The 27,515-nt window shown below is 28.3% G+C and overlaps 1 protein-coding gene across 1 annotated transcript; it reads right to left on the bottom strand.

Annotated features, from left to right (window-relative positions):
- Positions 1 to 797: 797 nt before the first annotated feature.
- LOC145839480 (hepatocyte growth factor receptor-like) lies at positions 798 to 27,515 on the bottom strand. Its single transcript, XM_082947053.1, has 17 exons — positions 25,263 to 27,515; positions 24,770 to 24,942; positions 19,408 to 19,578; positions 18,600 to 18,734; positions 16,862 to 17,061; positions 15,016 to 15,188; positions 14,294 to 14,433; positions 13,679 to 13,828; positions 12,773 to 12,911; positions 12,318 to 12,450; positions 10,815 to 11,038; positions 7,888 to 8,054; positions 3,912 to 4,001; positions 3,508 to 3,588; positions 3,098 to 3,259; positions 2,020 to 2,308; positions 798 to 1,855 (listed from the first exon to the last, which is right to left on the bottom strand). The coding sequence occupies exons 1-17, from the start codon at positions 27,506 to 27,508 to the stop codon at positions 1,750 to 1,752; spliced, it is 4,779 nt and encodes a 1,592-aa protein (XP_082803179.1). The 5' UTR covers positions 27,509 to 27,515; the 3' UTR covers positions 798 to 1,749.

Here is a 27,515-nt window from a genome sequence, read left to right as displayed (position 1 = left end):
AATTTTAATCAGGCTAACTAGGTTTTTTTTTTGCCAAGTTATTTCTAAGTTGGATGTTTTTTCCTCCTAATTTTCTAGCTAATTTTTATTGGTCTATTTTTATATGTTTTGCTTATAATAATTATGTGCTCTAATTTTATCGTAACTTAAACCTACCTCAGTCTAGTTTGATGCAACCAAAGATTTTTTTAATTACTTAGATTGATTTTTTTGCTTTAAAAAGCGTCAACTATGTTTTAGTTAACTTTCAGTCTTATTGGAATAGTATTTTAAGTTTCCTATTTATATTTTTCAACAACAGAAAAAATCATTCTTTTCGTTTGAATGTTAAATTTATCATTTAAAATAACTTAAGGCCATATAAGGTTGAGAATACTTTCCAAAAAGTCTAACATTGACTTTGGTTTTAAAACTTATTAACATTAAGAAACTTTCGAAGGCAATATAAAATTTAACTAGTTAATTATTATAGTGTTAATTTTCAAACTTAAAATATTAATTTTAAAATACTTTCAATAATCTTTAAACTCGTCAGTCAATCTATTAAAAGGTTTTTCGGTTGTGGCTGACTGAAAATTTTCAATAAAAACGAAAACCTGGTCTGTCTCAGTCTGTTGAAAGCATTTGGTCTGATAATCGAAGAAGTATAACCAAACTCCAAAAATTTATAAGATTGATTAAAATAATAAAATTAATCAAAACCATTTAAAAACTTAGTTGAACTTTATCATATATATACACAGCTATATGGAACAAATCTTTAAGCAAATTTTTGTGTACATCAATAAATTTATATTTGTTTATTTAAGAAATTAAGTTTTTAAAAGGAAGTAAAATTTTCAGTTAAGCGAAGTAGAAGAAAAAATAGTTGATTATCATGAATATCACCCTAAAACGAGTTAAATTCATAAAAGGATGTTATACGCTTAGTGAGTATGATAATAAAAGAAAACCGTTTTACAACCATTGAGAAAACTAACAAAATAAACACACTCTTAAGAAAAAATAGAATACAATAAAAGTAATTATGATTTCAAGTTGAAAAGTTAAACTCAGAACCATAACAAGTACTTCTGTAAAAGATTGTCATTTTATAAGATTTAGTTTAACAAACATCTAAACAAAACATTTTGAAAGATAATAACTTTGAAAACTTTATTTTGAGAAAGACTGTAAGAAAAGTATTGCCTGAATTTCACTTGATTTTGAAAAATTATAACAATAAATAGAGTACCGTTATAAAAAGCACTTGATTTTAAATAAAGAAAGAGCAAGTAAAATATGAAAGATTAGAACTGCATGATAAAAAATAGTAGAGCACCTTAGAAGAAAAAATAAATTTAAATAGTAACTAATAAAACTCAGCTCTTAAAACATGCATTGTTTGTTATGTGCAAGCAAGTTTAAAAGTATACGGAAATATAAATACATTTTCACTGATAAACAACAACAAATCATTTATGGTGTTAAATTAGAAAAAGGCATGAAAAGTTTAAAAAAATAAAGCACCGTATTTAAAAGGAAACAAAATACTAGCAACAACCGTCATAAACTTAAAGTAATGAAAAGTAAAACTTGGAAACTTTTAGTCGTTGATTTAAATATCCAAACGTTAATTGAATGCAGTTGTAATGAAAATTTATTTTTTAGACTTGATTATAGGTTGGAGTTATAAGTTTAGATTATTAAGTTTAAGTACACTGCATTTATTTTCAAATGTGTATAAAACCCTCTGTATAATTTCGCCTTTTATAACTCTTCCAAAACATTCTCTTCAGCTACGTCATCGTAGACAGGTTTGTTTTGCATTACGTCACCAGGTGGAGGATTTACTATTACGTCACCGTTGTCAGGTCTGTTTAAAAAAGTACTATTAAAATTAATTTTGATAGATCATTTTCGTAAAAGAGCAAATACTTCCACTCTGTAAAGTTGATTTTCTTTTTTAAAGCTATTTTGAAAATATCAATGTTAAGTATTATAAAATTGATTACAACTACCAAATAATAAAAAAGTTACCTGTTTTGATCATCTATGACGTCACCACCGGATTCCTGTGAAGTGACATCATCAAGAGAAGCTCTGTTGACCATCGGCGTGTACTCGTCCTCAACTGTTACGTCATCACGTTGCTTAGTAACAGCTACGTCATTGCCAGTGAGGTCATGACGGGAACCCTTCATCAGAGTGTACCTCCTGCCCATATTGGCTCCTGATTGGTCTATATTGTCGATGTTAGTCGGTGATTGGTCATCGTAGGTGAGGAGGGATTGTTGGAAGAAATTCGCATCTTTCGGTGGTGGAATTGCTGTGAATGGAATTGTGAAGAAATAATAAGTTATGGTTTGCTTGAGTTATACAATAAATAAAACAATTGAATAGTTTGTTTTAAAATCGGTTTTTCCAACAAACCAATATCTATACTTAAACCGAGTTTTTTTTTAGTGGCTATTAAATTGAATACTTCTTTATTTTTCCTTCGTATCTTAAAGCTTAAAAGAATAAGAGTCATTATCCAGAAAAATGTTTTGATGTTAAACTTGAATATTTAATCTCAGTCCTAAACCTCCTTTATAACAATCTGGATAATTTTCAATGAGAAACCACACACTAGATAACAATATTATATAAGTTTAAATACTTATATATGTATTTATACTGAAAAGTCTTTCGACGAAAATTTTGATAAGTATTTTTTAAGATAAATAAAATAAAAACAAATTATACATTAATCTTCCTTTATTGTACCAACATATGTTTCAGTGTGTTAACGAATCAACACACTTCAACTGGGTTCTGTAAAAAATAATTACTGTAATGTAAGAATAGAAGCATAGAATAAAGTAGGTGTGTACATGTTTTCATTAAAATTAATATAATTTCTACATGTTTTTACAGGTTAATAGTTAATAATAGGTAAAATACTTAAAGTTAAATCCGACTGTTATAAAACTGTACAATTTGTTTTTATTTATATTCCAGTGAACTCGTTTCACCAGGATCTTTTGTTAGCAAACAATTAAATCTATATTTTGAACAGTTATTTTTTTAGATATAAATATTATTAGATGTATATAGTTATCTTATTATAAATTACTTCCGAAAGCTGGAGTCGAGGGAGGAGTCGTGATTATGCCGTCATCGTGTTGTTGAGGCAGCAAATAACCGGCGTCGTCAGTTTCGTCAGAATTGTTCCTGATGACGTCAGAATTTTCTATTACGTCATCGCGACGAAGTGTGCTGCTTTGTGATTGGTTTCCTGATAAAATCAAATTTGAGTTTAAGTTTTTGAACAGTTTAAAAAAATTATAAAATGTGATAATGATAAAGCTGTGTTTAAGGTTATTGAAAAATTCTAAATATTGTTCTCCATAAATAACATAATTAATTGTAAAAAGTTGGCTTAGTATTTAATTCTATTTAACATATAACACGCTGAATTTTAATTACTCTTTTGTTGTTCTAATTTATGTATTTAAAAATATAATAAATAAAAACTGATCGTACCTTTGAAACTGAACATTGTACTGTTCTGGGTAGATGAAGATTTTTTAGAAGACACAGAATTTCTTGGGGGCAGTATTGGACCTTAATTGATAACATAAACCACATCAATACAACACTTTATAATAATAATTTATATAAAAGTAAGTAGCATAAGTTTACTAAAGCAACAAAAAAAATTATATGAAAGTAATTAGACAATGACGGTATTGATATAAACTTACTGACAGTTTCATTGAAAAACTTAAACAAAATCTTAATAAATAAACAAATACGTTACGATTTTGAAATGTTAAATGGAAATATTTTAAGTGGATTTTGGATTAGTAATAACTAAAGCCTCAAAAAATGTTACGAATAAAGATAAATGTATTAAGTTTACAACTTTACAAACTATTATTACAAACCAGGAGAAAATGGTGTCTGCGGCTTCAAACTGGTTTCTCTTGAAAACACTGGTCTGTTTGTCGGTGGCACATTTTGGTACACTCGGTCTTCTGCACAAATATTTGTTTTCAAGTATATTTTAAAAGTTTTTTGAACAAAATATTGTTTCAAGGGAGTTCGCTTGGTTTTGTCAAGTTATCATGCAATCGTTTTTATTCGTAACTGTCCTTCAAGAGGTGCTGCAATGTATTTTAGCTAGCTCTAGATTTTTCAAGTAAGCAGCGACTTTTGAAAAACTGTGCGACTATTTTGCCTAAAACAAGTTCTCAGTACTTTAACTGAATGGGTTTGTTAAATATACTTTTTTTAAAGAAAGAAAGTTATAACGCCAGTAAGTATCTACTGGATGAAATAGTGTATGAAAGATTTAAAGTTTGATAAAATTTTTAAGTCTACCCATTTAATAACAGTTTTAAAAATAGTTTAGACCAGGGTTTCCCAAACTTTTTTGCTAATGGCCCCCTTTAAAGAGTTTGAAAAAGTAATGGCCCCCTTCAACATATAGATTACTCATAAACTACAATATAGTACACGTAAGACCTTTTTTTTTTTTTTTGCTCTTCATCTGAAACTCGAGAATATCTAGTGTAAGTTTCTAAAATGCACATAAGACCTTTTTTTTTTTTTTTTTGCTCTTCATCTGCAACTCAAGAATATCTAGTGTAAGTTTCAAGTTATGGCCTCATGGCCCCCCTGTGGCTCCTTTACTGCTCATGGCCCCCCCTCTTCCCCCTTTGCTACTCATGGCCCCCTGAGTATCTGTCATGGCCCCCTAGGGGGCCACTTGGCCCACTTTGGGAAGGGTGGGTGTCAGAATGACACAGCGACAAAATGAAACGGTGCGTCACTTTGGCACGGTGCGTCACTTCGACACGGAGGGTCACTTTGGCACGGCGACAAAATGACACGGTGCGTCACTTTGGCACAGCGACAAAATGACACGGTACGTCACTCTGGCACGGTGCGTCACTTTGGCACAGCGACAAAATGACACGGTGCGTCACCTTGGCACGGTGTGTCACTTTGGCACGGAGGGTCACTTTGGCACGGCGACTAAATGACATGGTGCGTCACTTTGGCACAGCGACAAAATGGCATGGTGCGTCACTTTGGCACAGAGGGTCACTTTGGCACAGCGACAAAGCGACACGGTGCGTCACTTTGGCACGGAGGGTCACTTTGGCATAGCGACAAAATGACATGGTGCGTCACTTAGGCACGGTGCGTCATTTTGGCACAGCGACAAAATGACACGGTGCGTCACTTTGGCACAGCGACAAAATGACACGGTGCGTCACTTTGGCACAGCGTCAAAATGACACGATACGTCACTTTGACACAGCGACTAAATGACACGGTGCGTCACGATAGCATGGATTAACAAACTTATATGCAAAACTAAACTTCTTCAGTAATATAACTTTTAATTGTAAAATTTTGATAGTAATTAGTTAAACGAAAGATTTATTATACTTTTTCCAAACTATAGTAGCTTGATACATTTGAAACTATATATGTTACATTGCTTTAAAATTTAAGTCAATGTATAAAAACATAAATTTCTTAAGTTTGTTTTTTACGTTTCACGACTTTTCATATTTATGTAATGAATAAAATTTATTATTTTTTGTTGTTAAGTTTAATTAATTATTATCAGGAATTGTTTAAAAAAATAACTAAGATTTAAATTAATACAGAGTTATTCCGTAGTAAGAATAAGTCATGCGTGTTTTAACTGTAGTTTTTAAAAATACAGAGTTAAGCTGCTTTTGTAGTAACTAGCCATTTATATTAAATATGTATATATATTTATATTTAACAAAAGTTAATAAGTTAGGATGTTTACTTAAAACTCTGTATTGAAAATATATAATAAACTTGTCTGAAAACAAATAATTAAAATAAACGGACCTGGAGCCTAAATTTATGAAAAAGTTAAAAATAGTATTATGAACAGTTGAGAGAAAATTAAGAGTCTGATGCAACCATTCATGCGCATTTATATATTTATCACTTTAAAAAAAAATCACTAGAAGAGGTTATACATACAACATTGCTGCTGCAGCCTTCTAATTAAAGCTGCAGCCATTCTATTAAAGTTAAAACTTTAAGTCTTTTTTATTTTTACAAAACTTTTTAGTCTAAAATATATAAAAATAAACTTAGAGTATGACAGATATTATAGTATTTTATTGCATATAAGGAATTAATTGCATTTATATTTAATACAAAATCAGTAAATAAATTTCATAATGATACAGTGAAAGCAGATTTTAATTTGCGTGTAAAAAATTTCTTCTACTTTATATTCTTGAGTTTTATTACAAAGTTTTAAAAAACTCGGTTTTGTCTTAACTCTGTTATGGAAATAATATTTAATTTTTATTTTTAATCTTGCAACCTATTAAGTCGCCAAAATAGCGCAAGTATTAATTTTTTTGAGCATAAAAACGTAAAATAAGAACCGCATTAGAATTTAGAATTACAACAGCAGAAAAGTTGCTTTCGATACGTCTGAGTTTTAGTTTATAAAACAAATTTTCCTCTGTATTTACATCTACTAGTTTATTGTTTTGATGTACTGAATGATTGATCTAAAATGAAGATTGTATTTTTTAAATCAGAATGTTGCTGAAGTTTAAAAAATATGTTTATATGAGTTTTTATCTTTTTAGTCGTAAAATGGCAAGTCATTTTCTAATTTTTTTTACTCGTTTCAAGTTCTAGTACTAAACTGTGTTTAAGATTTTCCATTCGAAAGTAATCAAAAATAAATTTTCGTTAATTTTGGCAGTCGTATTTTGTTAAAAAAATTGCTGCTTTTGCATCTTTGTGAACGTTGTTTGGTATAAACAACTAGTTGTTGTTTATTAAGCAAAGCTTTTAAGCACACCTAACACCTTGCTATTGCTTAAAAACGAGCATGTTTTTTATAAGTACGACGATGAGAATAGAAGGTATAAACATTACGTGTTTCACTTTATTTTATGAAGTCACGATAAAAAATTCCTGCGGTCTTTGTTTTTAAAGTTAATCAATGTGATTGTTGATGATTCTACAAAACCGGTTAGAAGACAGGAAACCGAAAAGTTTCCTAGAAAACTAAGATCGTTGTCCATACCAATAAAGATTGAAGTTTCACAACAAATCGTTCCCTCCTTTATTAACCACCGTGTCATTTTGTCGCTGTGCTAAAGTGACCCACCGTGTCATTTTGTCGCTGCGCCAAAGTGACGCACCGTGTCATTTTGTCGCTGTGCCAAAGTGACCCTCTGTGCCAAAGTGACGCACCATGTCATTTTGTCGCTGTGCCAAAGTGACCCTCCGTGCCAAAGTGACGCACCGTGTCGTTTTGTCGCTGTGCCAAAGTGACCCTCCGTGCCAAAGTGACGCACCGTGTCGTTTTGTCGCTGTGCCAAAGTGACCCTCTGTGCCAAAGTGACGCACCGTGTCATTTTGTCGCCGTGCCAAAGTGACCCTCTGTGCCAAAGTGACGCACCGTGTCATTTTGTCGCCGTGCCAAAGTGACCCTCTGTGCCAAAGTGACGCACCGTGCCAAGGTGACGCACCGTGTCATTTTGTCGCTGTGCCAAAGTGACGCACCGTGTCGTTTTGTCGCTGTGCCAAAGTGACCCTCTGTGCCGAAGTGACGCACCGTGTCATTTTGTCGCCGTGCCAAAGTGACCATCCGTGCCAAACTGACGCACTGTGCCAAGGTGACGCACCGTGTCATTTTGTCGCTGTGTCATTCTGACCCGCTCCCCTTTGGGAAACCCTGGTTTAGACGATGTTTCATGCTTATTTTAATTTCAAAATTGTGAAGACCAAATTACAACTTCATAACATTACAACAATAATAAAATATGTAAAATAAAACTGTAATTAGATAAATAATTTAAAATCTTTGCGACTTTAAACTTCAAGTACAAATCTTACCAATAGTACCACTTTGAAAGCTGTCGTATATCGCTTGAATCTTCAATGTGAGTTCGCTGAAATCAGGTCTTTCTTCTTCCTCGATTATCCAGCATTGCATCATTATTTCGTATAATTGAGGCGGACAGTATTCAGGTCTGCGGAGCCTCCTACCCGATTGAAGGTATCTGGATAAAAATTAAAAACTTTATTTTCTGATTAACACTAACTGTCAGTGTTGTGCTGATGTCGTTGTTAAAACGATTGTTAAGGTAACGCTTGTTTTATATATAGCTTAAATGTATGTTCACATTATGGAAACGGGTCAGTTTTGCACTGAGCGTCTTTTTTGCCCGAGTTTAAAATGTTTTTCGTTTAGTACTTTTATAGTTTAAAATAATTCAAACGTTCTTTTCCCATAAACAAAACTATAGTTTGCTAATTCATTTAAAAATTAAAATTTTCAATTAAACTTTGTTCTTGGAAAAGTGTCGCTCCGTGGATTTCTGACACCAACACCACACTACTTATAAATACAAAGGTGAACTTTTTTAACTACTTTTAAATGTTGCTTCTAGCATAAACTTTTTTTACACATAAATATACTTGTATCTACATGGGAACGGGTCTAAATTGCGCGAAGACAAAATTGCACGAGCGTACAAAATTGCACGAAGATAATTTTCCACAAAGACTAATTTGCACGCGGGCACAAAATTGTACGAGGGGACAAAATTGCACGGAAGGTCAACTTTTGCACGACAGACAGTTTTGCACGGAGGGTCAATTTTGCACAAAAAGTACTAACTTAAAATAACTAAATAAAAAATATATTAAAACTTTTGTATTTTATAAAAAAAACACCAATAGGCATGTATTAGTGAAATTCATTTTAGTTTAGTTAGGTTTAAATTTTTTAATTTATTTAGGTTTTTGTTAATTTAAACTAAATTATTGCATTTAAAAACTAATATAAATTAATAAAAATAAAACTAGAATTTTGTTTTAAATGAAAATAACCCTTATTAAAGAATAAACATGTATTGATGTGAACTTAAATTAGATAGAAATTATACTAAACTTCAATATATAATTAAACAAGATTTGAAAAAATAATAAATAATACTTTTATATGGGTAGATGTTAAAATTGCACGAGGGGACAAAAATGCACGAAGATACTTTTGCACAGTAAAAAATGAGCATGCAAAATAATGAAACAATTAAATAAATTTAGAAAGGAGAAAATCCGTCTGATGAAATTTTTATTTTGCATTGTATAGAAAATTCTGTTATGGCTGTGTAGTTCCGTAAATTATACTTAAAGTAGTTTTTGTTGTTTTATATTTAAGTTTTCAATTAGATACTTTAGTTTTCTTTTAATTTTTGTAATTTAAAGTTTAACTTTTAATATTTCTTAAAATTATCTTACATTTGCTTTATGTTTAAAATTTTTAAATATACTTTCAATACATCCAAAAGTATAGTTTTTATTTTAATTGGTGTGGGATCAAGCTGTGTTAGTTATAATAAAATACAACCATTTATAAAAGTAGTTTGTACTTTTTGAATTTAGTGCTGCTTATTTTATTTAACTGTGGTTCATTTTTAGAATAAATTGGTTTACTAAAACTGTCTGTTATATATTAATTAATGTAAGTTGCCTCAAAAATGTATAAGATAGTAATAAAGTAAATCCTTAAATGATTATAAACAATAGTATTATTAAGTAAACCATAATCCCTCTGTGGTCAAAATTATAATATCAAACTTAATATAAATAATATATAAGTAATTATTTAAAGAGTGATATACGAAAGTCGACTAAGTTATTCTATTTAATAACATTATACCAATGTTTTAGTAACAAAAAAATAATGGTTTTTAACGTAAAGTTGAAGTGTCATGCTAGTTATAAATAAAAACCTTAAATGTGGTCTCTTGTTTTATTTTAAACTATTATAACTTTGTTTCGGTAAATTATTTTACAGATCTATACAAAGAAACGTTAAATACTTAAAGGTTATAAAAGTTCAACAACTTTCTTTGGGAAAAAAAGACACTAAACTTTACATCTAGTAACAATTAAGTGTAATTTTTGCACATGATACTAAAAAAAAAAGAACATCTATAGAAAATAGTAAAATTAGTTTAAATAGTGCGAGCGTACCTTTTGTACACGATAACCTTATCTTTTGGTTAAATTATTTTTAACAACTTTTATATATTTAGATAAATAATTTTAATCTAAAATAAGTTCCATAATAAAACATGCATGGTTGAGTTAGGCTTATTTAAAATATTTTAAAATCTTAGTTTAAGTTAATAAATAATTTCATCAATTCATTATTAATTTTTAATTTCATAATTCTTATTTATTTTTTGATTTTTTTAAATTTGTTTATTATTTAGTTATTTGAATTTTTTATTCTGACTTTTTTTGTAATTTTATTTTAATCTATTTAAAATTTAATTTATTATTTTCTACTTAATTTTTTTTTTTTTTTTTTTATTATCTGATTTGTTATTTTTTACTCAAAATTTTTTACTTATTTTTTTTTTGTTAATTAGTTATTAAACTTTTTTATTTTCCCTTTTTTTTAAATATTATATAAATTTTCTTCGTGCAAAAGAGTCTTCTCGTGCAATTTTGTCCCTTCGTGCAACAATGTCTACGCGCAGTTCTGACCCTTCCCTGGGCAGGAAACAAAACCCGTGCAAAATTGACACTTCGTGCAAAATTGTCACACGTGCAATTTTGTCATCGTGCAAAAGTATCTTCATGCAATTTTGTGTTTTCGTGCAATTTTGTCCCCTCGCGCAATTTAGACAACTACCCATCTACATACATACCATCATCTTATTAGAGAAATAATTGTATAGATAATTCGTAGTGTTTTATCAATACTGAATTCAACAATCAAAAAAAATTTGAAACAAAAAACCAACGGCAGCATGTCGAAGGGGTCAACGTCGGGGTAGGGCATCACGCCCCTGGTGGTGAGCTCCCACAACAACACCCCGTACGACCACACGTCCGACTTGGTGGTGAACTTCTGGTATTTCAAGCACTCGCAAGCCATCCACTTGACCGGCATCTTACGGGATTCCCCCTCGTTAACTTGGTAATACTCCTTCTCGTACACGTCACGCGACAAACCGAAGTCCGCCACCTGGTGTTAGGGGGATTTTTATTTGGTTGTTAGCAAAAAGCTTTTAGTTGGTTTAAGTTCAGTTTTGTTACTGACATTGCAATTAACCTGAACCTGTCTTTTTGAACTTGTAGAAAAATATCGTTTTAATTTTTTGATATCATTTTAGTACCATGTATTTTCTTTAAAGTTTGTTTTTATAAGTCTACATTTGTTTTATGTCATTAATATATTTTGTGTGAGGGGATTTTTTACTTGGTTATTTATGTTTTGGTTTACAACTTAAAATTTCCATAGGGTTAGGTATAGTTTTGTGCTCACATAAGATCTAACTTTGCCTTCAAAAATGCTTTCATCTAAACTTTGATGACAAGCATTTGCTTATACCCTCATTTATTTATATGTTGTTCATATTACCGTTGTGGAATATATTCTTTTATATGTAAAGGGTTGAGACAAAATGTACTACTTTTGTTAATTTTAAGGTTAATAAATACTTTTAGAGATTAAAACAAATTGTTAATCTTTTTTAAAATTTTAGCATACTCTTATCGTTAAACAATTTTTCAAACTCAGTGACAGTTTTTAATATTTACTTTGGTAGAAACTGCGTTTTAGTATTAAACTAAAGAAAATAAAGTCACAAAGTTGTTCAGAATTCATTTTACTTCGGTAATAAAAACCTTCAAATTTTGATGCAAGTTTGTAAATAATACATGCAATTTAAATACAAAACTTAATTTATTTTGTTATTGTTTTTTAGTTGAAAGTAATAAAATATTCATACGAGTTGAGAAAGGAAACCACTTTAAATTGTCTCACTAAGCAAACAAAATTAAATTGTGAATTTTTCAGGCTGTATTAGCTTTTGCTTTTAAATAATTTAAAACACGTAGACCAAGATAGTATTTGGGAGAAGAAATAACTTAAGTGTTTAAGTAATATAAAAAAAAATATTTAAAACAATTATGATTTAAATAATCTTATTCATGAATAAACAAAACGGGTAGGGATTTATTTTAATTTATCAAGTATTTCATTGTAAAAATTAAAGCAAATGTTTTATGATGCTATCTTTAATGTTTTATAACCATAGACAACTTAATTGCAGTAAGAAAGGTTTATTAAAGGTTAACATATATTTTTTATTTTATCATTTTACTTTCATACAACAGACGGTATTACGTAAATTGAACAACAACATAACAAACTTTATTGGTATATATAATTACTGTTAATTGGTCTAAGATTATCACTGTGTGCTTAAATAAAAACTTTGAAAAAAAATAACTTAACCAACCTTGAGACACATTTTATCATCTAGCATGCAGTTTCTAGCAGCAAGATCTCTGTGCACGAATCTTTTACCGGCAAGGTATTCCATACCCTTACAAGCTTGTAAACCGTACCATACCAAGTCTTTCAGTGTTGGTCTGTATGATTATATATCATTTTAGACTTTTCAATAATCATAAATAATATCTTATGACTTTTGTTTTTGAAAAAAAGTTGAAATCGGACTGATATGCTTTTAATATTTTTAGTTTCGATTTGTTAACGATTATACTTTAATGGATTTTTAAACATTTCAACAGAAACAATGTTTTATCTTTGGTACAAAAGAAGTACATAATAATTACATCTTTTACTAAGATTATTTTTTGCTTTTAGACACTTCGACGATTTACCGTTTCTACACAACGTATTAGCCCTTTATTAATTTGCATAATACAATCTAAATACTTTCCAACAAACTTATTATCAGGGTTTCTGATGTAATTGAGAAGATCTCCGTGCTTCATGAAAGGAAGCACGACTAACGGTTGCTCCATTTCCATACAAATACCAATCAGGTTCAACACATTCTCATGTGAGAAACTTCGCATCATTATTCCTGAGTGAATATGTATATTTTTTTGTTGTAGAAAAATTAGTATTACACAACTAGTATAATTATTGTATTAACTCATTTTCTACTTTAATACGATTCAAAACAAGTTATTAATATTTTATGTTATCATCATTGGTTTTGTTTTCAAGTTGTGTAAAAAATTAGACAATTATTTTATTTTAGTTTTTTTTTTTCATAGAACAAACTATGTATTTACTAAACAAAGAGTCACCTTAAAGTAATTAGCTTCTACTGACAACTTAATGTTAAAATTTTCTAAATTGTTTTTTTTTTTTTTTTTGTACACTTATGGGCAATATTTTGCATAGAGGTTAATTTTAAAAGTAAATAAATTTTGATAAGTAGTAAAAATATAATATATAAAAATTCTAGATAAAGTATGTATGTTTTTTATCTTATATTGGTTAACATGATGTGGTTTTATCAGTTCTCAACATACGCAATATGTTGCAAAATAAAAATATAACTAATAGTGATATCGTCTGTGTGTAAAAAGAAGTGGTTTAACAATCTAATTTGCACATATGTTTTTCTATTTTTGTACTGTGCACTGCATAGATTTTGAAAAATTAGGAAGCTACTGATTTTATATCCTCGTTTACATACTTGAGGTTTAAAAGATACTATAATGGTGTATAACATTTGTTTTTATGAAAACCCATGATGTAAGACTTATAATAAGTTTGTAAGATAATTTAAAGGTTTAAAAATTTAACATGCATGTTTAAGGATACATATTAAGAAAAAACCTTCATTAAGGAACTTCTCAACCGAGTCCGCACTCTCAATCCTGGACAGAGTTTTCACGGCAACCTTCAATTTGACATGCTCCCCAGATACTGGGTTAGTTTCACTCGTGGTAAATTCCCCCTCGTATACTGTCCCAAAGTGGCCTTTTCCTGTTTGTTCATTTAAATGAATAAAACAGATGCAAATTTTTAATTTAAAAATCCTAACATCTTTAATTTGTTTCATTTTTTTAACAGTATTTTGTAAAGTTATTGTTAGTTTTAAAAATTTAGAAGAAGATAATCTAAAACTCTCTTACTTAAATCATAAAAAAAATAGTTTTTAACACAAGTTGTCTCTTATAAAAACATGTATGAAGTGAAATTTAAAATAAGTTAAAACACTATATAAACTTATGATAATGTTTAAAGCTATCTAAATACAATTGCGTTAAGCATTGTTTAGTAAACATGTACATATTCTATATTTAAACATATCTAGTTATAAAATTAATAGAAAATATTTGATAATATTTACGGACAAACTATGATTTTATTGTCCGCAAGCTTTTTCTTAGCGGTATAAAATTAAAACTTCTGGGATGTTTATTATGAAATTTGCAATTTTAAACAAACCAATAACATTATTGTAGTCGATGAACAACTTATCATCAGATATAAGTACGGGTTGTATTTCATGCAAAATATCTTCACTTAATTGCAATCTCTTCATTAAATTCATCATAGTTTCTTCATTCATTTCGTTCGTTGCCGATCTTTTATGTAAAATAGTCATTACAAAACGTTAAATAAATTTTATAAGACAACTTTGATAAATTATATAAAGTTTTACCTTGGACAGCTTATTCTTTTATAGGTAATAATGAACTTTTTAATTACCATAATACTACAGTTTTTAGCTAGTTTATATAATATCTATACGATTAAAATTCTTATATTTAAGTTTAAAGAAAAAAATATTTAAATATCTAAAAATTTTAGTAATCAACCTTTGTAATAGTTTTTCAAAAACGGTTTTTTGTGAGCAAAATAACAAAGAAATTTATAGCATATAAAATATATATTACGCAAACATATTGTAAGAAGAAAAATACTGTAAATTTTACCGCATTTTAAAGATACGAACGATAATTTTATAATTACAATTTAAATCTGAAAATGACACCATAATAAATTACTTGTGCGTTTTGATTATTTTCAAAACAAACATCATAATGTTTGAGGTAAAAAATTGATTATTTTATTTATGCATTTTATTTTTAGTGAAAAACACGTTTAAAGTACTGTTTGAAAAAACATAAAAGTTTAGTTATCAGTATAAGAAAAATACTTCAAACCTGTTTCTATTGTTAGAATGTGAATACTCGTTTTCAATATTGCCATTATGATTACTTAAGAGTTGCATTTCATGTAAATCGCCATTTTCATTTGTCAAATTTGTTTGTCTTTTCTTGTTGTTTTTCCTTCTTCTCACAAAGTACACCACAGCTACTAGAATCACTAAGATTATCTGAAAATTAAAAGTTTTTATATGAAAAAAGTGTATGTAAACAAAAACTATACTCTTTAATAACCTAAAATCTTAAAGTGTTTCAACGTTTACTTTTTTCTATGTTAATATAAAAACTTCTATCGAACCTAAACTTTTTAAATTTATATACTTAAATATTCAATTCATTAACAAAAAAAAAGGTATTTTTAAAAAAGCGGTTAAAATTTTTAGGAATTTCTAAATATTGTAATCTACCATCTTTGATTTTTTATATGTATTAACTTGCATTAAATACGACATACTAACTAATAAAAATGGGCACATTTTACGAAGTATTTCATTACTGCTTCATAGTGGTGTATACATAGTAAATGAACTATGACCTTGGAGTAAGCAGTAAACTTATCTCTTAAAAATTCCTGGGCAGTATAAAACAAAAATATAAATTCAAATTTACTTCTTTTGTTTGTTGTTATTTAATAATTTTTACAATTCTAAAATATAAATTGCTTTGTAGTTTATAAAAAGTAAACACAATTTAACCTTTATACATAGTTCTAAATAGTATTGTGCAAATAGATTTAGCTGTCAACTTATATTACAAGAAGCTTAAATAGGATATGTATGCACAGAATACAGCTAACTTTCCTTAATAAAACAATTGTTAAAAAAAATACGTACAAGCTTGTAAAGAAGATTTAATTATATTCTTTAAAAACTCAATATCAATAAATAGCAACAACTATCACTTAATCTAAAAAAATTACTGTGTACAAACAAAGTTTAAAATACAATTCAATCTTTAAAAACTTTTGTTTTAATTTGTTATAGAACAAAAAAGTAGTTTGTTCAGTGTTGACATAACTTAAATTTTACATTGACCCAAAAAAAAAATTATCAATAATAAAAATTTAATAATAAATCTTAGTTTAAGTTATAAAAAAGTATTTGTTGAATACAGGACATACTTAAAAAAAATTCTAAACTTTTAGTTTTCATTTAGTACTGTTTGTAATGTAAATAAGGATAAAACAGTTTATATCCTTATTTATAATACAAGGTGTAATAAAATTTTACGACCTACACTATGAAAGAAAAGTAACCTTATTAAACAAATTTGTAGTGCATTATTTCATAGTGCAAACATGAAATTTGGATTTTTTTCAGACAATATTTGAAGTCTTTTTTTGGAAAATGTTTTCTTTTTTTAATTTTAGGTATATACAATATGCTAGACAGTTATATAACAGTATATTATAAAATTCAATAACATAGACAAATTTAAAACTGCATTGAAATTAACTTTTAAAATAATTTACTTTGTATTTTATTAAAATCTATTTTTATTTCAACAATTTTATACATTGTTTTTAAAGTCTAGGTATATAAAGTTAAGTGTATAAAATAAATAATGAAAAATATACATTTTTATTTTAATCTAGAAGTAATGTAATAGTTTAATAAATTTATTTCTACTGTTACAAAGAACATTAGTATACAATAACATAACTAATAAATTACTTCAACAAAAAACAATTAATTAGCTAGTTTATAAGCTTAAAGCAAATTAGTAACAAAATATAATAGCAAAATAAAACAAACTTATTTTTAACTTCACAGTGTCTATGGAAGATTTAACAAATTTTTGAGAAAACATACATATTTGAAAACAATAATAATTTCAAACAAACCAAAATAACAATAATGCCTATGGCGGCTTTTGATGTATTTGTTTCATACTGCAAATCACTAATAACAATATATTGTTGATGATCAGATGTATACTTGATTGTGATATTTACATTCACATTTCCATCTAACTTTTCTTTCAATTCTGATTCTTTAACAACCAGGTTTATTATCACTTCCTTCTTGCTGGCCAACCTTTGCTCTGTAAATATAGCATAATTTAAACACACTTTGTTAATTGAAACATTTTAATATTTTTTATAAACATAAAATTTTAATAAATACATCTGAAACTTTAGTTTAGGTTCAAGCAGACTGGTTGCTATTTTTGAATAATTAATTAAAGCAAAAAAATTATTCATTTTATTTTATTCAAATTCTCACTTTTAACAAATTATATCTGTTTAAATTGAAAAAAAAAATTGTTTGTGTAAGCAGGTTAACAACAAAAATGATAAGTCTAAAACAAGATACACAGTAGAAAAGCTAATTAAATAAAATAAGTACTTTTAATTTGTGTTGATGTTTTTGTACTTGAAGCGCATGATTAAAAACAGTGAACGGTATTTTGTGAAAAATTTTAACTATTTGCTTTTAATTAGAGAGAAACTAGATAGAAAATCAGTTTGTGCAACTATTCGGTTTCAGTATGATGTTTATACTTTGAACAAAAAGTATATACATCACATTAACAATATTAACATCACAATGAAAAAAATTTAAATTTAACCTATTGTCATATAATCAAAAACTCATTTAAAGTACTGAAAGATTAAAAAGATAAAAACAAAAAAAAGACTAAGTTCTAAGAAACAGTAGTTTAAAACATGGTTGTAATGTTATCTAAACTTGGTGATGCTTTTCTTATAAATTAAGAATTAAGTTATTTCTGAAATTGGTTATTGATTTCAAATAAAATTGCATTGAATACAATATTTAATTAAATAGCTTTAAAAAAATACAATATTTGACAAAACTAAAAGTAATAAAACTACTTTATAGTTATGCTTGGGTTTAAATCACATAATACTTTTAATATACTAGATTGTATATAAAAAAATATCAAGTGTTTTTATAGAAATTAACATTATGTAGATGTATCTGAAAATCAATATTAAGTAGCTGAATTTGTAGGATAGAACAGTAGTAAAATATAGCTTCTTTGTAAATGTTTACACAGTAATAAAATTGTCAAACATCAATCTAAATGCGTGATATTAAACATATGGTAGAAACATATTTTCTGATAAATTGTTGTAAAAAACAAATTGAATTTATTAAAAACATAGTATAGTCGTTTTAAACTATCTTTTAATATTATAAATCGTTGTACAAGGACAAAATAAATGTTCAAAAGTAATAAAAAACTTTCTTACCATACTTTTTGTGTACTATATAAATTATTAAATCACTACTTTAAAGTTATAAATTTCTCTAGATATGTTTGGAGTATAAACTTACAGAGAAATTTTTATTTTAACAACTTTCTGTTTTAATGAATTTGGTGTTCTAAAATGTCATAAACTTAATAAAAATAAAAATTCAGTTCAAAACATTTGTAACAAAAATACACTAAAAACTCATTATAATGTAATCAAAAAAAAATTAGTTAGTTAGAACAGCCATATGTTTATACTATGTAGTAGTATTTTATTAAGAAAAATTATTGATATTATTTAAATTAAGGCTAAAAGTACGTAAAATATTACTATATAACCAATACAACAAATTCAAAATAACTTTTGCAATAGATGTACTTCTTAGCTTTTGTTTGGGCTAAAGTTTTGTTTTCAGTGCATTGAAAAGGTTTATTTGAGTTTACACCGCTTATGTAGTATTCATAATCGTCTACACACAAGAATTCTTCTTTGCCATCTAAAAATATATACAATAACTGTTGTGGTTTTAGTGCTACTTTATTGTGTGTGGCTTAAATTAATCTCTTATTGTTTGTGTAATTTGCACAAATATAAAACAGAAACTGTTTTTGTTTATTGTTCGTAATCTTACTTTACTTTAACCTAAAAGAACAGTTAAAAATAAACTAATGTTAAAAGATAAAGAAAAATTTAAATATTAAATCATAAATTTATCATTATATACCTAGTATCTAAAACATACAAAAACATTTTTTAAGGTTCTAAAGCTTGAGTAAATTTTAATATATAGCTTTTTAACACTAGTTAAAATATTTGTAAATATTATTAAAATTTAATGACATTTTTATTTACAAATTAAAAACAATTTTCTATAAAATTCATTTCACAAAAATAAAAAGACAGAAAGGTAATTTAGAAATACAAAACAATTCATTTTAATATATTTGAAATCTAGTAAAATCGTTTTACCATTTATACGTAAGTAACCATTACAACTATATTAAAACATTAAAATAAAAAAACACAATGAAAATTTTGGTGTAGTTTTGAATTCAGTTTTCTTGCATGTAGTGTTTAAGAAAAGTTTTAAACCAAGAAACTATAAATAATTGAAAAGCTAAAAATTTTGCTTAAAAATATATAATATTAAGTCATTCAAAACAACTTACATCTAAACTTGAAGCTTATTTTTGTTTCTTCCTTTTTGTTTTCACTTTTTTCCAACTTATTTTCCACATAGTCCAACTTGATGTCAGGGAAAATATAAAACTTTTTGTCTTCCTCGTAATCATCAAAGTGAAAAGAAATTTTAACTTTTCTGGACTCAGCTTCTTCCCATGCTAGAAAAAAATATTAAACTTTGCTTAAAATACTAATTGAAAGTTTTCTTTTGTCTTTTTTAAAGTTGACAAACTTTTTCTTAACTAATACTCTAACTTAATTATGGATCTAAAAAAAATTATTGTAAATATCAAATTAGTATCAATATAATTCTGCATATATTACAAAATATAAGTATATTTTGAATATAAGTTTGTTGTTGTTGAAAAAAGGACATAAATGATCAAAACTAAAAAAAGTATTTTTACCTGATTATTATAATCATGATCTTTTACAACTTAAACAATACTTAGCTTTAAAAACAAATATGCATGCAATAATACTTTTTTTAGTCATTCCTTTTTCAAACAGTAAAAGTTTATTGTGCATTTAACCACTTTAATAAAAAATAAAAATATTTGATTTAAATATTTTTAACAGATTTTAATTTTTACTTTTTTCTTTGATTATATGCCATAATGATATATGTATATTTCTACTTTACCTTAGTTAAAAACAAATCTTATTACATTGTTTTTTTCTAAACTATTTAAAGAGTTTAAACCATGGGTTATTAAACGACAGCTCACAAGCTAAATATGGCCTTCAAGATGCCATTTAGCTATAAGCTAATTAATATAGAATAGGTGAAGTTTAAGCTTATTTATAATAATAATATACACATATGTTTCTTTTTTGATTCTATGAGTAAATTTAACTACCTGTACTCAGGGTTCGTGCGCGAAATTCCTTTTCATTTAGCCTGACAGAGACCTATTTAGCCTGACATTTTTTCAAAGTAGAAAAAATCACCTTCAGAAGGCATTTTGGGTATCGGGGGGTCTTAAATAGCAAATTAACGCAATAAAAGTATTCACAAAACTACTTTTAAAGAAAATAAAAATTTAAATGATTTATTTTTCAACATCTATCAATCGCTTACCCAGCAACTTGAATATTTTTAACTGGTCATTATAATTTCTACTTCAATGAATTCAAAACTTTATTAAATTTTAAGGCTTAGTTACATCCACCACTTATCACCCATATACAGGGTTCGTGTCAATTAGTACTTAAATTCGTCAATTATAAGTTACATGACTGGACCAGAAGCTTTTATTAAAACAGAAATGTGAATAAGTCTGTAAAAGAAATACAAAATGTAATTAAACACATCTCTCAAAAACTTTATGTTATCATTAAAGCATCTTAATTTTTAAAATAACTAATTAAACTAATCATGATATTACATACGTTATTTCAAAGAATCCTTTTAAACGAATACATAAAAATAAGTATTAAACACATGATCTGGACTCTAAAACTTATCTTTTCATTAACAACATAATTTTTAAAATAACTACTCAAACTAAAAAAACAGTTTAAGCTTTTTATGTTAACACATAAACTATTCAAAAAAATCTTTATAAACGAATGAATAAAAAACATTTATATTAAAAATAATTTTATATTTAAAACTGTTATAATAAATAAATGTCTTTGAACGAAAAATAAACTTTAAACAAACACTTTTGGATAGACAAAAATTCAAAAAAGTTCTAATCATTTTGTCACTTTTTTAATTTTTGTAAGCAATCCAATCTCTTTATCTAAACTTGCTAATTGACGCTTAGCTTTTTCACGCTTGTTTTGTAAGTCCTGCAGTTCTCTTTTCCTAACTTCTCGATCTTCTCCCTCTTGCTTTTCTAAAACTAAGTCATCTCTTTTTTTTGTCTCCAACCAAGCACGATAGCGCTCTCGTGCAAACGAAACCGAGTTCTTTAATTCTTTTGTGATTTTTACTTCATATGGCTTTAGTTTTTTTGTGTTTGCATGAAGTCTTTCACTAAGCGTCTATTAACTACAGTTTTTTCCTGCATGTTATCGTTCAGGAGAGCCTATTGACACTAAAACCTCTTTCAACTTGACTTTGACCGTGAAAGAGAACTAAAATGCACTTTATGACGTGAGAAAGCGACTCGTATACTTGTACATTTAACTTGTTAAAAAAAAAGCTGTCTAACCTCTCTGTAGAACTATCATAACTATTAAACATTAAAATATTGGCTTGTTTGGTTATTAGCTGCTCGAACTCAAACAAACTTTTGTCTCCAACATGACAATTGATAATTTTCTGCTGTGATAACTGTTGTACTAAATGTTGAAAGCGCAATAAAACAGTGTCTTTCCCCAAAGTTGACAACATTAATGGGTTTAAACAAGTCGTTTTATGAAGAAAAGACGATCCAACTAGCAATCTTGACTTCAATTTTTCCATAATGTTGATAACAAAAGTTTTTGCCGATTCATTAATACCTAAATAAGCGTTTTCGTCAATTTGATTGGTTTTTTCTAGTTGGTCTAATTCAAATTGGCCAGAACAACCAAAAAAGATAGTACGCTTCTTGGCACTGGGTTCATTAAAATTGAATTTTTTTAGATGTTTCGAGGTGAAAACGCCAGTAATATGGCCTGCTTTATAGACAATACCCATTAAAGTTTTGATTATATCAAGAGCATGATCTGCCATTATTGGCACCAACGGATCACTGCTCTGATACTTACTTAAATAAGGCTTCAACACAGAGGCAATATAACTAATAAATTTAAGTTTTACTGTTACTGATGGGTCTTCAATTGCACTTGCAATAACTTTAAAGTTGTTGCCTTGCGGCCTTTTACTTGGGACTCGTGTCTTCCAATGTTTAATCATGAATACTATACTTGGCCAAATATCAATTGCCCGATCAGCTACTTGCTGGCTTTTAATCCAACGATGGGGACAAAACTTTAATGGGAATTTGGTCGTTTTAGTTTGGGCAATATAATCACTCCTGCGTGATGGGGCATTAAAAAAAAGTGAATGCAAATTTTTCAATAGTTCTTTTATGTGCCATTTTGTTTTAGTACATCCAAATTGGAAGGCTCCATGAAAAATATGGAGGCTACAACTGCCAATATTTATTAGTGCAGGCAAATCTCTTTCTTCTCTACTAGAAGAAATAGTCTCATAAATAGACCAATTAACATTTGGTCCATCCATGGAAAGTTGGACCATTTTGCCTGGATCAAAATCTTCCATTGCCTCGTTTAAACAGATATTTAATTCTTCTGAAGTGCAGTACTTGGGAAACTTGGAAGTCAAGTACTGTACACAAGATTTCTGCGTAGAAGAGTCCCAGTATGACACAACAACATCCATTTGTTGTTTTTTAACAACTTCATTGAGACTTTCATCAAAGGATATTGAATAGAAAGGCGACTTTTTTACACGCTCAACTAATTCATTGTGGAAAAATGGACCAAGTCCAAAATTAATGACATAAGAGCACTTTTGAGCTCCCATGGTAAAGTAGCGATGAACTTTGCAGTCTGGAAACATCGTTTTGAAAGTTTCACTCATGTCATCGCAGGAATTTGCTGAAAAATTCTTTTGTGCCACGGTCAATGCCCAAGTAATTTCAGAACAAACAGCATCAGCAGGAACATTAATAGTGCTAGTCTTGCTGGAGCTTGGTTGGCTGCTTGAAGAAAAAAAAGAATTGATACTTCTGGTGCTCTTTATCCGCTTCAAAGCATTCTTGTGGCTATCTCGCTTCATATGGTTCCTTACTGCTTTCTCACCCATATTAGAGAGCATGATTTTTTTGCAACACCAGTTGCAGTAGAAAGCTAATTTACTGTTATCACATTTTTTTATCCATTCAGAATACTCTTGATTTATCAACCAACTATCATTGAAATAAGTTTGTCTCAAATTAAACTTTTGACATAATGCTATCACTTAACTAACTATAGTAAATTAACTAAATCTGAAAAATATTAATGTTAAATTTACTATAAGTTTATCATATACCTGTTTTTAAAATACATGCTTTTATCACTTATTTTGAACTTTTTAAATAAAAAACTAAATTTTAAAATAAGCTTCATTTTGCTAAGTAAAAATATCTAAGCGTTATAATAAACTGAAACATTTAAAAAGAGTAAAATAAAAATTACTATCAACTCATTAACTTGCAAAATATGATTCTACTAATTATGAAACTTATATCTTTAAGCTAAGTTTTAGTCTTGTGAATATTTCTAATAACTTTGAATAAACAGAAAATAAAATATATGAACAAACTGCTAAGAGTATTAATCTAAAAAGTATTTGTTATAAAGCCTTTATATTAGATATTAAAACAGTTTAACCAACTAAGCTCTGAAAAACAAAGCTCATGTAAACAAATTCAGACAAACAGCTAAGTTGTTGAACTAAACTGTAATGTTTAAACTGTACTTTTTTATGAAATTTTATAAATATGACGTATATAATCTACTAAAAATAAAATAATGAAGATTCTTAAAATTATTTTAGAGATTCAACAAAGGGTTTTAAGCACTTATTTTTACAAATACTAACTGATTTTGTCTTTAATAACTAAATCTTTATTTAGAAATAAATTCACATCTCAATTTGATCTTAATTAAAAAAAATTCATGCATTTGAACTGACAAAAACTGAGATTCTCAAGTTTTTAAACGTAAAAACTGATTTAGCCTGACGTTTTTCAACTTTTTTCAAAAAAACTGATTTAGCCTGACTTAGCCTGACGCGCACGAACCCTGTGTACTGTTTAATTAGCTAAACTATATACTATTTTGCTTTAATTTTAAGCAAAAATAATATTACCAATTAAGAATCTTTTTATAAACATTGTTACATTCTCATAAAAATACTGACCCCTAGTGTAAACTGTAAAAAATATTTGTAGTAAAAGTATTAAAACATAATTTTGAACAACATTTAAAGCAGTAAAAACTAGAAAATACTAAAGATATTTAAAATTGAAACTTATCACTGTAATATATTAAGTAAATTTAGCATAAAGTAATTTATACATGAAACTTTTATTAACTTTCAAAAGTATTTTGTTTATATATTTCTAATCAAAACTGAATCAAAATTTTTTAAAGACTTATAAGCTGTGCTACTGTAAATAACTTATTCTTATTTTGAAAACTGATTAAAAAAAATTATCATAAGCTTTCAATTTAAACTGTCATTTAGGAATTGATAAGAACTTCAAACAATACATTCAAACTTACCAAGGGAGCTTTTTTTATTTTATTTTACAATTAAACATAAACCAACAAACATCAAATTGTTTAAATTAATTTTAATACATTGCATTGTGTAAAATTGTATTACAATTTAAAACTCACATTTTAAGGCATTTTTAAACGATGGTGTTCTAAGGACAGCCACTGTACTATTTACAACTTCAAGCATGGTATTATTTACAAGTACTTCTTTAGTTGTTTTGTTGTAAATATAGTAAAATGGATTGGCGCTAGAATTTAAGTTCTTTCCTCTAATATAATGAATACAGCCACCACTGTTATAAATTTTTCGTTGATTTTAGTTATCAAATAACAAAAATTTTTTAATTACTATAAAATTACAGTGTACAGTACAGTATAAAAACTTTTTGACCCTTTGAATAAATCCTACTCTGAATATAACAAACAGCTAAGATTTAATTATAAAATTTAATTCACAAAATAACTTTAAGCCATATGAACTGAATTTATCAAAATCTAAAGCTAAAAAGACTTTTTCATACTAGTAAGGTTTGATAAAATATTATTAGTTTATTAGTGATATAAAAAATAAAAACTTTTCACAAAATTTATGAATATTATGAACATATATAACCTGAACATTCCGTTTAAACCATCTGCAGATAACATTAACTCAGGAGCAGGTAGGAAATCAAAACCAGCTTGAAACAAGGTCTTGGACCCATCAATGTCCACAAAACTTTCCTTTATATTGGAGCTTTCATCTTGGGGCTGCATTGTACACCTTATCATGTCTTCTTTTCTCTCAAACACTTTGCACTCTGTTCCAGAGATTTTGACAGCAACAATCAATCCTGCATTTAAAAATTCTCCATGTATTGAAACAATTGCACCTCCATTTACACTACCATACTTTGGACTGTAATCAGATACAGACACTTGAACAAAACTCATGTTTAGATTTTCAGTGTTTATTACTGTTTTAACTGTGTAACCTAATTCACACTCTTGAGTGCTATTCATAGATAAAGGGGTAGTAAAAATCTGATTTTGATGCACGCTAGTACAGTTTAAGTTACCTTGACTCAACCCACCTTTTAAGTCACAACTTGCAACAATATTGTCTTTTCTACTCGAGCTGTTGGTACCAATTATTTCAATCTTTTTCTCAAACTCTTTTGGCATCAAGCAACCAAGGTCACTTCCATACAGTTTAAAACTTGTTGTGCCATCCTTTGGAAAGAGTGTTGTTTGAATACTTTGCACTTTAGATACACAAACAGAGTCTGACCAGCTGGAACTTTTACAAGTGGAATTAAACACACATTGTGAGGTTTCAGAACAAAAACCGCAGCCTAGCGTTTTCCTTGAAAGACAACTTACACAAGAGTCTGCTGACATGCAAAACTCCTCAAACTTCACAACATGCAAATCATTTTCAGTTAGTGCGATCAGCAAGTCATTTGAGGCATCATACTCAAGTTTTTTAACAGTTTTATTGTCATTAAGGCTCACTATTGGCACATAGCCCATGTTATCGTGATGCCTGTGTGAATGCAAGTAGAGTTTGCCATTTTCAGTGCCATACACCTGAATAATGTCTTTTTTTCTTTGAATGTTGGTAAAACTTGTAAAGCTTGTTTGGTTGTCATTCATATAGCCTGAGTTTTCCCACAAATAATCAGTTTCCACTGCTTCAGAACTGTAAATCACCTGTATATCATTAGTGCTTCCTATCTTTGGACACAGTGTATATATAAACTTTGTTTCTGGATTTATACAGTAATCACCAAGAGCAGATTTGAAAATCCACATTTTGTTTTTCACTTTCTTAGGGTTGTATGCGATGCCATTACATAGTTTAACAGCTCTGTTTAAATTTTCATCGATTTCAGACAGTCTAAATGCACACAAAGATCTGTTGGCCCCAGCAAAAGTTGAAGATGACGGTAACTTCTTTGATTTACCAAACAAGACTACAACGTACAATTCATACCTGTTGTCTGGTCTTTCATACAAAATACCATTAGTTGAATTCACCAGCTGAGCGTCAAGCACAACAAAATTGTCATTTTTAGATGTTTTGCCATCAAATGCACACTTCAACTCAGTCTCAACATACGATGTCATAATTTGATCTTTGTCACAAACCCTTGCTATGTTGACCCCGTACTTCTGCTTTTTCTTTTTTGGTGACTTCAAACTGGTACTAAGGAAATAAGAGTACCCTCCGCTGTTAAAACCAAAGTCGTAGTACACTGGAACAGGAAACTTTTTGGAAGGCATGTACTTTTCATCCACAAACATGTGGCTGAAGGACCCTTTGATGGTGCGTGAAAGGTTAGCATAGGCCAGGTCTAGCTTGCTGAAGTTGTCAGTCCATTCTAGAAACTCAATTGAAGAAACTCCAGGCTTTGGTGACCTGGCCAGACCAAATTTGTTTTGGCTGGGGATGTGAAACCCCACATCAGCAGTAAGGTTTTTGTTTGGCAGCTTGTTTACGTTGATGCAAATGTTCTCCAAGTCATGACTGTAGCAATTGGCTTGTGTGCATGACAAAATTTTATTGTTTGTATAATCAAGAACAATAAGATTTACTGCATGTTGAGAGGTTCTGTCAGTTGTTGTATTAAAGCCAGTTGCAATGCATTTTTCAGATAAGTAGTTGTAAGATCTAATAACAGAACTGTTTACACTCAGCTGATGCAAGGTACTTGAAGCACCCAGAAGAATTTCATTAGTAAGCTTGTTAACTTCAAATGTCTGGGGTTTTATTTGGAAGTCACTAAAAATTCTAAACCCTTCTAAACAGACTATGTTTAACAGTAGATTCAATATCAAAAAGTATGGCATTTTTCCCTTTGCAATACATGCTTTCATTACTTAC

Source organism: Thalia democratica, chromosome 6, assembly GCF_965202585.1.
Source record: "Thalia democratica chromosome 6, ktThaDemo2.hap1.1, whole genome shotgun sequence".
Classification (NCBI taxonomy): Eukaryota; Metazoa; Chordata; class Thaliacea; order Salpida; family Salpidae; genus Thalia; species Thalia democratica.
This window is presented reverse-complemented; position numbering and strand designations above follow the sequence as displayed.